Below are 12,943 nucleotides of genomic sequence, written 5' to 3'. Positions count from 1 at the left end.
TGAAACCTGGGACCACTGTCTCACACCATACACAAAATTCAACTCAAAATGGATTAAAGACTTGGATGTAAGGTCTGAAACTATAAAACTCCTAGAAGAAAACAGAGGCAGTATGCACTTTGACACTGGCCTTAGCAATATCTTTCTAGATATCTCTCCTCAGGCAAGAAAAACAAAAGCAAAAATAAACAAATGGGACTACATCAAACTAGAGAGCTTCTGCAGAGCAAAGAAAACCATCGTCAAAATGAAAAGACAACTTACTGAATGGGAGAAGATATTTGCAAATCCTATATCTGATAAGGGGTTAAGATCCAAAATATATAAAGAACTCATATTAACTCAACAACAAAAAAACAAACAACCCAATTAAAAATGTTTCTAAAGAAATACGAATGGTCAACAGGCACATGAAAAGGTGTTCAACATCACTAGTTATCAGGGAAATGCAAATCAAAGCCACAATGAGATATCATGTCACACCTGTTAGAACGGCTATCATCAAATACAAGGAATAACAAATGTTGGAAACAATGTGGAGGAAAGGGAACCCTGGTACACTGTTGGTGGGACTGTAAATTGGTGCAGCCACTATGGAAAACAGTATGGAGATTCCTCAATAAGTTAAGGCTAGAGCTACCATATGATCCAGCCATCCTACTTCTGGGCATTTATCCAAAGAATATGAATACACTAATTTGAAAAGATATATGCACCCTTATGTTCATCATGGCATTATTTACAATAGCCAAGATATGGAAACAACCTAAGTGCCCATCAATGGATGAATGGATGAAGAATATGTGGTATGTATAGATACATAATGGAATACTAATGACCATAAAAAAGATGAAATCTTGCCATTTGTGACAACATGGATGGACCCTGAGGGTACTATACTAAGTGAAATAAGTCATATGGAGAAAGACAAATATAGTATGATTTTACTGATACATGGAATATAAAAAACAAACAGAATAAATGGGACAAACCAAACCAAACCAAAACAAACATGTAGATACAGAGAACAGAGTAGTGGTTACCAGAGGGGCAAAATGGGTAAAAGGGATCAACTGCGTGGTGATGGACGGAAACTAAATTTTTGGTGGTGGGTAGGCTGTAGGGTATACAGAAATAGAAATATAATGTTGTACACATGAAACGTATATAATGTTATAACCAAAGTTACCTCAATAATAAATAAATCTAGGGAATTCCCTGGTGGTCCAGTGGTTAAGATTCCATACTGCCACTGCAGAGGGCACGGGTTCGATCCCTCATCATGGAAGTAAGATCTTGCATGCCGCACGGCACGGCCAACAAACAAACAAACAGATAAAACCCTTAAAAAAATACAAACCCTTAAAAAAATCTAAAAAAAAAAAAAAGAACTAGTCGTGTGTTTCCACCAAACCACAATGGGTGCTGGGAAATATGTCCTTTGTGTGTCCAGTACGAGGAGGAGCATCGCTATTGGTGAGCATTAAGTTCTACTCCAGTGGAGTGGCTTTGCACTCCATCAGTTTAGCTTAGCTGGAACTACGTTTCTCAGAATCTCCTCTCTCAGAGGATTATAGGTTAATTTTGACCACAGGAGATATTTTCATGAGATTTGGAAGGTGGGAGTGAAGCAACAGTCATTAAGTTCAGAAGGAGTAGGCAACAGGTACCACTGAAGCCTGATCTCCTGCTCACCATGCTGGTGTGGGCAGCAGCCAGTCCACAGTCTTCCAGTTCCCATTAGATCTCCTCTTCAGCTTCACTGAGTCCTGGGTCAGATGCACATGCTTCTCCATGGTGAAGAACACTAGCTTCTTTTTTATGTCACATGAGCTATGGACTTTGGAGGTAGCAAAAGCTAGATACGAATTTTGTTCCCATGGGTCCTAGTTTGCCCTTGCTCTTCCGTGCCTCACACACAGCTTTTTCTCCTGACCACCAGCCCCACTGACTCACCATGACTTCAGACCTACCACCACTGATGCAGAAGCAGCAGCCTTCCGTCGAGTTCTTCACCAGCTCTTCACTACAACTGCATGATGTCAAATTCTTAAAATCCTTAAAATCTTCTCAGTCCATGTCACCCAACCTGATTTTTCTTCTCCAATAAAACCCTAAATGATATAAAATACATTAATATTTTTTATGAAGCAGGGTCTAATTTTAAGGTAATGTGCTCACAAAATTTTAATTTGAATATACTGCTGAGAAGACCAGGATCACAAAAAATCATTTGATCCATGTTGAGAGAGAACAGGTTATGGCAGAAGAAAGGCAGATACAACTGTGCACAGTGAAGACAATTATAAAAACAAAACGAAAACCACAGTTATTAGAACAGGCAGCAGCCTCAGAAGGTTTTTCCTACACAAATAGATTTGAGGGAAGGAGAACTTTGGAAGGAAGTGCTGCAGTGGATTGTAGAGGGGATCCACACCTGTATCCACATTTCCACAGCTGTTAGGAGGGCAATTCTACCTGGAGCTGATTTTACCCCAAGGACCAGAGTGAAAAGGGAACAGGCTAATCTAGGGGGAAATCCACATCGAAGTGTACAGACCAGAATTTTCTGTTAGATTGAGTCAAACTGAGTTCAACAACTTCTCTCTGTTCTTATAAATTTTCTACTTTCATCAAGTTTGGTCTCTGTGTTTCTTTGTTTGCCATGTGACACGTTCCATGTGACGTGCCAGCGCCTCTGCTGTCGGGGAAGGACATAGGAGAGGTTCAAGTACACAGATTTCTGGCCTGCAGTTGTGCTCTGAAGACTAGCCTTCCCAAGACTTCCTCAAAGCACTGCAGTTGACAGTCAAAGGCAGGGTGACTTTCAAATGTCCATCACACTCCCCTCCACGTGTATCCTCCCGCCTTTCGTGCTAGTTACTCTCACTGGAAGAGGAACACATTGTCCACTTTCCCTCCCGAAACCTTTCCTCGGATCCCAAACAAAACAAACAATTCTTGCCACACAGCTTCAAGGACACTAGAAATTGCCCATGTGAGCAGAGAATTCTCTTTGTGGTTTGCAAGTGATTCATGCAAGTCATTTTGATATCAGCTGTCCCATGCTCTGGGGGTTAAGAACCAGGAAATCCTGGAGGGTCAAAAGGCCTGTAACCACAGAGCCCCTGCTGTGTATCACCAGGATGTAGATATACCAGTAGGTGTTGGCCAACTGGGAATTTGACCAACTCTCAGTAAGTGCTGGACACAATGGTCCACCTGGATTAGCTCACCAGTGTGATTCAAGTCACCAAAATTTTTGTCCCCCATGTCTCGTTATGTAAAATAGCAATAATAATGACTTTCATACCAATGGATACATTATTCAGAAACGTTAAGAAATGAATAGAGCACTTAAAGTATCACATGCAAAAAAGCTAAACAAATTCAATTTTATTAATAATAATTTATGAGTTATACTTATCTGGCTTTGAAATATATTAGAATCATGTTTTTTGAGGCAAATGTAGCATTCCTCTACTGCAGGAAAAAAAAAAAGGCTACTGGTGAAATTAGAAGAACTGGTAGGATAATTTTATAAATTAGTTCAAGTCTGTGGAAACACTTCAGTTCAGAGGTGACACCTGGATTTGTTTTCAGATTTCTCAAGTTTCACATGCATTTTAGCTCCTGTGCTCCATTTTGGTATAGTGTATTTTCTTCTACTAAATGGGGTAGCTTTATCAACAAATGAGTGACTAGAGGGCCTCAACTGGCCTCAGGCATTTTCTTCAAAGTGGAATTAGGTGTCAAATCTTGCAAATAGAAGGTTCCCCACATTAACAGATGCAAACTATTACATATAGAATGAATAAACAACAAGGTCCTACTGTATAGCACAGGGCACTATATTCAGTATCCTGGGATAAACCATGATGGAAAAGAATATGAAAAATAACATATATATATATATATATATATATATATATATATATAAAACTGAATCACTTTGCTGTACAGTAGAAATTAACACAAACATTGTAAATCAACTATACTTCACTAAAATAAATTTTTTAAAAAAGAAGCTCTCCACAGGCTCCCCTCTCCCTACATACAGTGTACCCCTCACACTTGCATACATTTTAGTCACTTGCCTGGTTCCTGTAGGCACCTGTGCTTGACTTTAAGATGCCTGCTGCACCCCTTTTTGCAATGTATCATGTGTCAGGGCATCCTGGAACAGGTCTGTGGGTCAGAATATGCTGACTTCTTATTCTGTAAAGATTTAAGAACTGCTGGAGGGAACACACCTCTTATGGCTACTCCCCACAAAGCCCTGTTCTTTGCATGTTTAAGGGTTATCTCTTGAGCCTGTAATCTGTCACATCATTATACTTGTGCAATATTTACTTACTTATGCCCCAGTCTACTGGGTTCCTGGAGGGTAAGCCCCGCTCATCCTATTATCTATCCTTTACTTCTTTCCCCTAATCATAGCGAAGTCCCAATCTGCACCTTCCCTCCCCAAGTTTCCAGATCCCCAGCCTCTCCGCTCATTCGCAGCCCTGGGGCATCGGGGTAGAGGGTGGGCCCTACTGCATGATTGCTTCTAATAAAACAACTATAAACTAAAAAGAGCAGCCAAAACAATGAGTTGCGAGCTGAGAATATGGAAAAAAGCAATCAATTAGTTCTGACTTGGATGAAATATCTTCCTGACTTATCAATAATCCACTAGAAACTGCATCCTCATCACAACAGAAAAATTTCAGTATGAAAGAAAATAAGCCCTAACTTTTTAAAGTTAGTTTAAATATGTTTTACAAGTATAAAATTTATTTATTTATTTATTTTGGTTTTTTTAACATCTTTATTGGAGTATAATTGCTTTACAATATTTTTTAATATTATAATCTTAAAACATACTTGCATGAAACTCTTGGACCTCAGAATGGAACATGTAGGGGAATAAAATCCTTTTGAAATTAAAAATTATGTTCAGCGGAAACATACTTTTAAACCAATATGGGTTTTAATAACTAAATAGTAAACCATTTTCCTTAACAACAAGATCAAAGATGATTATATTTATTTTAATATTGCTATATAAATATGAGAATGTTAATTGATACTTGCCTAGGTCAATATTCCAGTTGCATTAGCAAACATATACAAAACAAACATAAATTTATAGCGAATGTCAAATTTCCCCGTGATTATCTCCTCCATCATCAATTTCATAGCCTTGAAACTGCCTTTTTTTGTTTGCTTTTGTTTATTTTGCTTTATAGTCTTAAAGTATTTAGGCAGGAAAGAGAGAAACAGAACTGAGAAATATTTCAATTTTGACTGAATAAGAGTCTGGTTAGTTGTAATCGCTTTTGAATACTTCTCATAGGAGAAAACACACTGTGACACGGTGACCTGCCCCTCCACAATGGTTGGAGAGGTGAAGCCATTTCTTGATGGCAGTACATACCCAATGGCTCATTCTCTATAAAAAAGTGTAAGGAAAGACTAGATGGTTCATCTGAAAGGCAGGTTGCTCTCATCTGTACAAATTAACTTATTTTCTTGATGCTAGAACATCCATCAGAAAAATTTTACTTTGTGTTAAACAGGGATAAGTTCTGACATTGGATCATAGCCAATGTTTTCCACCTTTCTCTTCTTTTCCCTACCCATGAAACTCTCTGCCTAATTAAAATACTTTGAAAGGTACTTTTCATCTAATACTGTTAATAACAATAATGGTCTTGGATTTTTTAAAAAATGGCTGCTTTGGTCTACTTCAGTTTTGGTGAAGCCATTTTTAAAAATCAAATATATGATATAAAGTTTCAATGAAGCATTAGGATCGAATGACACTGGAATTTCTCATACACTTACTGAATGCCTTCTAGGTTCAAAGTTCTGTGTTGCATACAGATATATATCCCAGTTTCTGAGTATCTTTGAATCATGATCCTTCAGCAACTGGTTAGGAAAAATACTACCAGATCAGAGTAAGGAATTCTTAACTTGGGGAGGGATTTGGAGGAGCGGGGGAGGTGTACCAGCAGATTCAGTTCAAAAATTCATTGCTCTGGGTTTCAACAGCTTTCCTCCAAGTCTACATTTTAATGGGGTGTATGGAAAAAGGATTGGTTCAGGCATCCTTTATCATCTACCCAGACCATGATTTGAGAATTTTAGGAGCCAATAGCTTAAACTATATTAAAATAATCCAAAAGCTTTAAAAATGGTCACAGCAAACGCTGTCCTGAACTTAAACCTTGGTGGTGATAACATGAGAGTTCAAAAATGCAATTTTTTGTTCTTTTGGGGCAGTGACTAGGAAAGGTCAGCTTGCAGAGCACCTCCAAGAGTCTGGTGTCATGTGCCTGCTCTCTTGCCACGTGGCAGTTCTCCTAACACTTTCATGATCTGAATTTTGTCTTAACATTCTAAAAGCATAATCGCTAAGAATAATACAAGCATGGCAGGTTAATTTCTCCCTCCACAAATTCTGGTTGCATAATTTAACATACAAACAATTTGAGGAAGAGATTATTATCTCTTTACATTTTGAAAAGCTCTTCCTGATACAGTTTAAAATACGCGATTGAAACTCTGCATTTTCTTGAGTATTCAATATGTTTCTTGGATTTTTTTCCTAACTGCAAGAATAGGATAAATAAAACCACTCAGTTCTTAAGCACAGCAAACACGAATCAAATAGCTTTTACTCCATATCTATAAAAGGCAATGCCACCATCATGTTTCTCAATATTTCCTGTCGCCTTTAAGCATGTTCATTTATTAATCTCAATGTATTTTAATAGCATACATATGTCCTTGGGGCTTACTGTCATCTTTTTTGTCCCCAAATCTTTTAAAAAGCTTAGCCTCTACATGACTTTAAGCATGTTTTTAAACAAGTTTTATGAAAACCTCTTTTTGTACTCCATATTGACAGAGCCCCTCTGAATCTGGGAGAAGGAAATCACATTCCAGTCGCATTGTCAGCCCGAGGGGCATAAGCTCCAAAGCTCTAGTTCCTAGAGCTGGAAATCCATTGTGTTGCAGGTTTTAAATAAGGAAATTGGCCCGTGACAGCTACGGGTTTGGAAGCATTAACATTTTTGTTTGCAACTCTCATTTTTAATCTTTTCAGTTATTTCCCTTCGTAAAACTTAGCCACCAAAATGACTTCCTGTATCACTGACCCATATGCCATCATTAAAAGAAAGAAATTCCAACCAACCATGACAAAGGTTGCAGTCAGCATTTAAGACAAAATGGACTCTTACAGATTCAGCCAAAGGTAGCTCTCTCCGCCCTGCATCTCCTTCCACCCCGCCTCCCCCTACCTTCTCCGTCCATTTGAGCAAGGGACCTCTCTTTGCATTAAGAATGCGTGATGTGTGCTTTTTAGTGGCTGCATTTTAAGTTTGGTCTTCTCAACCATGAAAACACAGTTAGAAATTGTTCTCGGAGCTAAACCACTCAACATCTTGGCACTTGGTTGTTTTTAACTTTTCAACAATAGGCACTGTTCACTCCCCTCCATCTCAGTTCTTTATTCAGTGATCAGGCAGTACACTGATGAAAGGCTAGTCACGGCTGCCCCCATGGTATCAGTGCGGTGGCATGTGATGATTCACATGGGGTGTGTTTGATCCGAGAAAGCCCAGTCTCTGCTTATTCTTCCTTTGTTCTGTCATCTGGGGGAAAAGAGAGAATGCGTTGAGCTGATTTTCTCACTCATTCTCAGTGCTGGTGGGACACACAACGTTGGGTGAATATTTCCCAAGCACCTATAGTCTGTCCAGCATCATAGAAAATATATTTATCAAAAGAGAGAAAATATTTTTTAAAGTGAATTTCCCTAGGCAGAGAAACAGAGCAAACCACTCCCTGTGGTTAAGAAAGAGGAACTGTGGTTCTTTTAAAGCAGCCCTTGCTTGTAACACACATATAATCATCGCCATCACCTTAGTCATTTTAAAACCTACCACGGTTACTTTTGATATTATTTTTACTAATGCTAACAATTTTACACGACAAAGGGGTTGATTGTAGTGTTGAAATGACAGGTACTAATGACGATCTGCCTTTCTGATGAATTTAGTAATGGTTATGATGGCAGAAAATACGATTTTTCTAGGGCTCCCCTGGTGGCGCAGTGGTTGGGGGTCCGCCTGCCGGTGCGGGAGACGTGGGTTCGTGCCCCGGTCCGGGAGGATCCCACGTGCCGCGGAGCGGCTGGGCCCGTGAGCCATGGCCGCTGGGCCTGCGCGTCCGGAGCTTGTGCTCCGCAACGGGAGAGGCCACAACAGTGAGAGGCCCGCGCACCACTGAAGAAAAAAAAAAAAAAAAAAGAATACGATTTTCTATAAAAAAGTCCAAAGAGGTCCTTGTCTTTCGGCAACTGCTCCTTCCTTCCCCGTTCAGTAGAAGTGTCACACAAGATGGGGAGGTGTGATAAGCAGAAGTAGCCTCTGCTTGTAGAGATTTGGTTCTTACAACACAACGTGGGGTGTTTTTTTTATGGGAATTTACAGTCCATCGTGGATAACAATCTTGCGCCCAGGAGTCTCCAGCCACCCCTTCCTCACAGTGGTGAACAATTTCACATGCCCCGCCCCCCCAGCTCCATCTGCCGAGCGCACCCACCTGCTCCTTGAGCTCCGCCAGCTGACCCGACAGCTGTCTGACCAGACTCATGGTCGATTCCAACTTCTCCTGCAGGTTCCGAATCTCATTTTGTTCACTGTCACCTTCATTGCTAACAAGGGACATAGCTCGCATCCGAGGAAACCAGTCCAAATTCTTCTCCTAAAAACAAATACATGTGCAGGAACAAGGGAATAAATATAGAAGAGTGCTTGAAGTTCTGTAAAGAATGTTTATAAGTGTTCATTATTACTAACATTTAAATCAAAGTTTCTTAGCACCCAAAGCAAAAGGTACTCTTTCTGGCCAGGGGTGGGGAGAGGTTGAGGGTGGGAATTAAATATTGCAACAAACTTTGTAGGGGTTCCCAGGGAGGTCCCGGATAAAGTATTTAGAGCAGCGCCCTGAACGCTGTGGGCGATCAGTGAATCTTGATGAATGATGATGTAGGGTCTGGAGATGCTAAAAGAAATGTTTCAGTTCCAGCCACCCATGCTGGTTTACCTCCCACTTCCCCAAGACAGGCTCCCAGCTCTGCTCAGGGAAGAGGGAAGTGGAAGGGCATGGCCCTAGGTTACCCTGTCTGCTCTCTTTGGAAACATTTTATTACAGTGGGAGGGAGGTTTTAGAGTTAGACTTCCCCAGAGGGCAATAGCTGGTGCCACTTCTGTTTTTCCAGGCTGACTGAGTGTAGGGGTGTGAGTGCATACGTGTGTGTGTGTGTGTGTGTGTGTGTGTGTCCCCTCCATCGTGGTAAAGACAGATGGTTAACGAGATACTCACCTCTCTTGAAAACTCTGCCTGATTGCCTACCATCACAGAATCACTGTGAATTACTTATACCCCGTCTTTCAATCCTCAAAAGAGCTTGCAAGGTAAATCATTGTCCCATTTTACAGACGAGGAATCAAGCAGCCCCAGCAGTTTAATTACCCTCATCACAAGCTAGAAAATGGCAGAGTCAGGATTTGAAGGCAGGTGAGCCTTTCCACCACTGATTGGATATGTCAGTCTGTATCTCTACCTATTTCTCTAAGTCACCTTCTCCCAATATCCCTAGCAGTGACCTTCCTGCTTCAGATTCTTTCCACTCCAGAAAAGTTCACTGCAGTGGCTACAAAGACGTCTGCCTAGCTGATCCCTAGAACAAGAGTCCGCAGAGTACGTTCCTCCCCTAAGAGGAAAGGGGAAAGACCCAACCTATGTATCTCTGGACTTCTGCCTAAACCTCATCTGGCCCTTGGATTGGTTTTTTTCTTTTTTTTTCGTAGTTGTTAGAGAATAACACGTTCTTTACAGTCCCCTACCCCCAATGGCAGTGAAAAGGGCTGATAAAGGATAGGATAAAACATATTAAAGACATTTAAGCTGCATTTAAATAGCTGTAGCCAATTAGCATTTCAAAGGAGAATGGTAACTTATGCGGAAGTGCAGAGTGACAGCCAGATTCATTCATTCAATCAATCCTTCAATATCTATTGCCAGGTATTTAGAGATGAAAATCAGGTAAGACAAAATGTCTGCTCTCAAGGAGCTTGTGGCTTAGGAAAGCCCTCCACAAAAAGTGAACTGGGCACTCTGCATATCAAAATCCCCTGGGGTTGCTTGTTAAAATAGCAGATTTCAACCCCACTGTCTCTTACGAAATTAGAACCTCTTAGGGGACTTGCATGATTCCTATGTGCACTAAAGTTTAAGAACTCTGATCTGTGGAGACATAGAAGATAAATGGTAACTGCTTGGGTAGTGGCAGGGTAGGGGAATGGAGTGAAGAGGAAAGATCTGAAATGGCTGGCATGAGAAATGGGAAGAGGAAGCCAAATAGGGGCCCATTAATTGCTTGCAGGGGCGGAGTGGGAGACCGTGCCTTTTTTTTTTTTTTTTTTTTTTGCGGTACGCGGGCCTCTCACTGTTGTGGCCTCTCCCATTGCGGAGCAAAGGCTCCAGACGCACGGGCTTAGCGGCCATGGCTCACGGGCTCAGCCGCTCTACGGCATGTGGGATCTTCCCGGACCGGGGCATGAATTCGTGTCCCCTGCATCGGCAGGCGGGCTCTCAACCGCTGCGCCACCAGGGAAGCCCGGGAGACCGTGCCTTGTAATGACTCCAGCAAAGACCACTGTTCACCAACAGCCCAAGTGGGTGTGGAGTTGAGGCAGAGAGTTGGACTGATACAAGATGGTGTGTCCCCTGGAATGGGCCTCAGAAAGACAAAGGTATCAGGAAGCTAGGAATGTCAGCAGAGCAGTGATTGGAGTGAGGCACACTAGCATGTGGACTGGTAGGAGGGATGGAGAAGCACAGACCTGTGCTAAATGCTCTGTCAGCACTTAATCCTTTCGACGATCCAGTGGACTCCAGTTCTCTTATCTATTTAGTATTTATATTATCTACCGTATTATCTATATCTGAATTTTACAAATGAGGAAACTGAGGCTGGCAAATAGTTTGGCTGGGATCCCCACCCAGACTTGTCTGCCTCCAGGCCTCCTAGCAAGAAGGGAGACTGTGGACAGAAAGTGGAATCATGTTTAAAATTCTGAAGGCAGCACAACTTCAGGAAATAAAAATTCTAGAGTGAGAGGGCCTGAAATCTGATAAAATACCAGGGAGTTTGGGGAGTTAGTATTTCATGGGTACAGCGTTTTAGTTGGGGAAGATGAAAACTCTCTGGAGATGGACGATGGTGATGGCTGCAAAACAAGGGGAAGGTACTGAATGCCATAAAACTCTACACGTAAAATGGTTAAAATGGTAAAATTTTATGTTTTATGTATATTTTACTACGGATTAAAAAAATCACAATTTGCAGAGGAGAATCTTTTGGATGAATCCTGCACGAAATCCGCAAATTCATCCTGAAGGAGGTCAGTAGAAGGGGTGGATGACACACAGGAGTGACCGGGGGTATTAAAAGACAGTGATGGAAAGGCTTGAAGAATGGGTTTTCACATGACGGTGAAGATGTGATGATTTCTTGGCGATGGGGAGTTGAGTCAGCTGACCCTCTTCTGGGGGCCCTTTCGTACTGAGGGGGTAGGAAGCTCGGCCGCTGCCACCAGTGGGTTAAAGGACGGGGGACTCCTCTCAGGAGAGCCAAGAAGGCAGCCTTGTAGGAGAGGAGAGTTGGTCTGTATCAGGACAGGGATTCCAGGGAGGCTGATGGAACAGAAGCTTTTGAGAACCTCAGACAGCTGGGCCTGGGGTGAGAAGGTACCAGGAGACATGGTGATGGACCCAAGGTGGGGCTGGAGAAAACATCAGCTTTCAGAAAGTTTCCAAGAGAAAGAGAGACAAAACAGTGTTCTAATGCTTAGCAAAGAGAACATGGGTGAGACGGTGGAATTGCCTCTGAAGAAATGCTCTTGTAGGTGTGGCGGGGCCCAGGTCAGCCCAGTCCACGGTCTCTTGCTTTTGAGGAAACAATGGCAGTTCTCCGGGGACCACTGCCCCAGCTGGTTGGGCCACAGGACTCTTTCCTTACACATTCTTTCTTCACTTGTTCCTTTGTTCATCCATTCATTGACTAATTCTTACAGTGTTGACTATGTCTGTGCTAGGCACTGGGAAAACAATAGAGAGCCAAACCCAGTGCAGTTCTTGTGCTGGTGGAATTGACAGTCTAGGTGGAGAGTAAGACTTCAATCAAAGATGATGAAAACAGCGACAAGCCGGGCTTCAGGGCTGGCTAGGAAAGCCACCCAGCTCCACTGTCCTTTCTCCTAGTCCCTAAAAATCATTCTCTCTTCTAACCCTCTTTTGGTTTTTCTCATCTTTCTTCCTTTCACTGCCTGTATCTTTCTCTGTTTTTGTGTTTGCCTGGTTCTCAGCCTTTTCTCTCCTAGCTTTATGCTTTTTGTTTCATTCCTCTCTTCCTCTGTATATCAACGGACCATAATCTGAAGCTAAAATATAACGTGTCATTAAGATTTTTTTTTCAGTATTGAATGCTTTCTGGTTCTTCTTCTTAATTTTTAGGAATCTGACTTGAATGTTTTGCATCTCACTAAAATGGCAAAAAATAAGCAACCTAAATGTATGGTCTTTTGTCCTCTTTTTACAAAAAAAGCCACACTTTTAAAAATAAATGTTCACAACTGATGTTCCTCTAAATTCGTGCAGAAAGTATATTCTTTTCACCAAAATTAACTCAAATAAAGCAGAGTTCTTAGAATAAATGCTGCATGGGCTTGTTCACTGAAAGTTGTTTCCAATGAAATACCCCAAGGCTCCTCTCTCTGCTCCAGTGTCAGAAAGAGCGGCTTCCGTGGAAGGCTCAGCCTGAGCCCGGTGAGAAAGGAGAGCGCCGCACTTTAGTCTGAGCCAGAACTGCAGGACAGAC

General features: G+C 41.7%; 1 protein-coding gene across 1 annotated transcript in view; it reads right to left on the bottom strand.

Annotated features, from left to right (window-relative positions):
• Positions 1 to 4,804: 4,804 nt before the first annotated feature.
• Positions 4,805 to 12,943, bottom strand: part of ITPR2 (inositol 1,4,5-trisphosphate receptor type 2) — a 527,197-nt gene continuing 519,058 nt past the window's right edge. Inside the window, exons 56-57 of the mRNA XM_060166697.1 lie at positions 8,602 to 8,763; positions 4,805 to 7,649 (exon numbers count right to left, since the gene is read on the bottom strand). Of these exons, the coding sequence (XP_060022680.1) occupies positions 7,563 to 7,649; positions 8,602 to 8,763 (249 nt within the window). The 3' untranslated portion in view covers positions 4,805 to 7,562. The remainder of the gene's footprint in view (positions 7,650 to 8,601; positions 8,764 to 12,943) is intronic.

Source organism: Lagenorhynchus albirostris, chromosome 11 (assembly GCF_949774975.1).
Source record: "Lagenorhynchus albirostris chromosome 11, mLagAlb1.1, whole genome shotgun sequence".
Taxonomy (NCBI): Eukaryota; Metazoa; Chordata; class Mammalia; order Artiodactyla; family Delphinidae; genus Lagenorhynchus; species Lagenorhynchus albirostris.
This window is presented reverse-complemented; position numbering and strand designations above follow the sequence as displayed.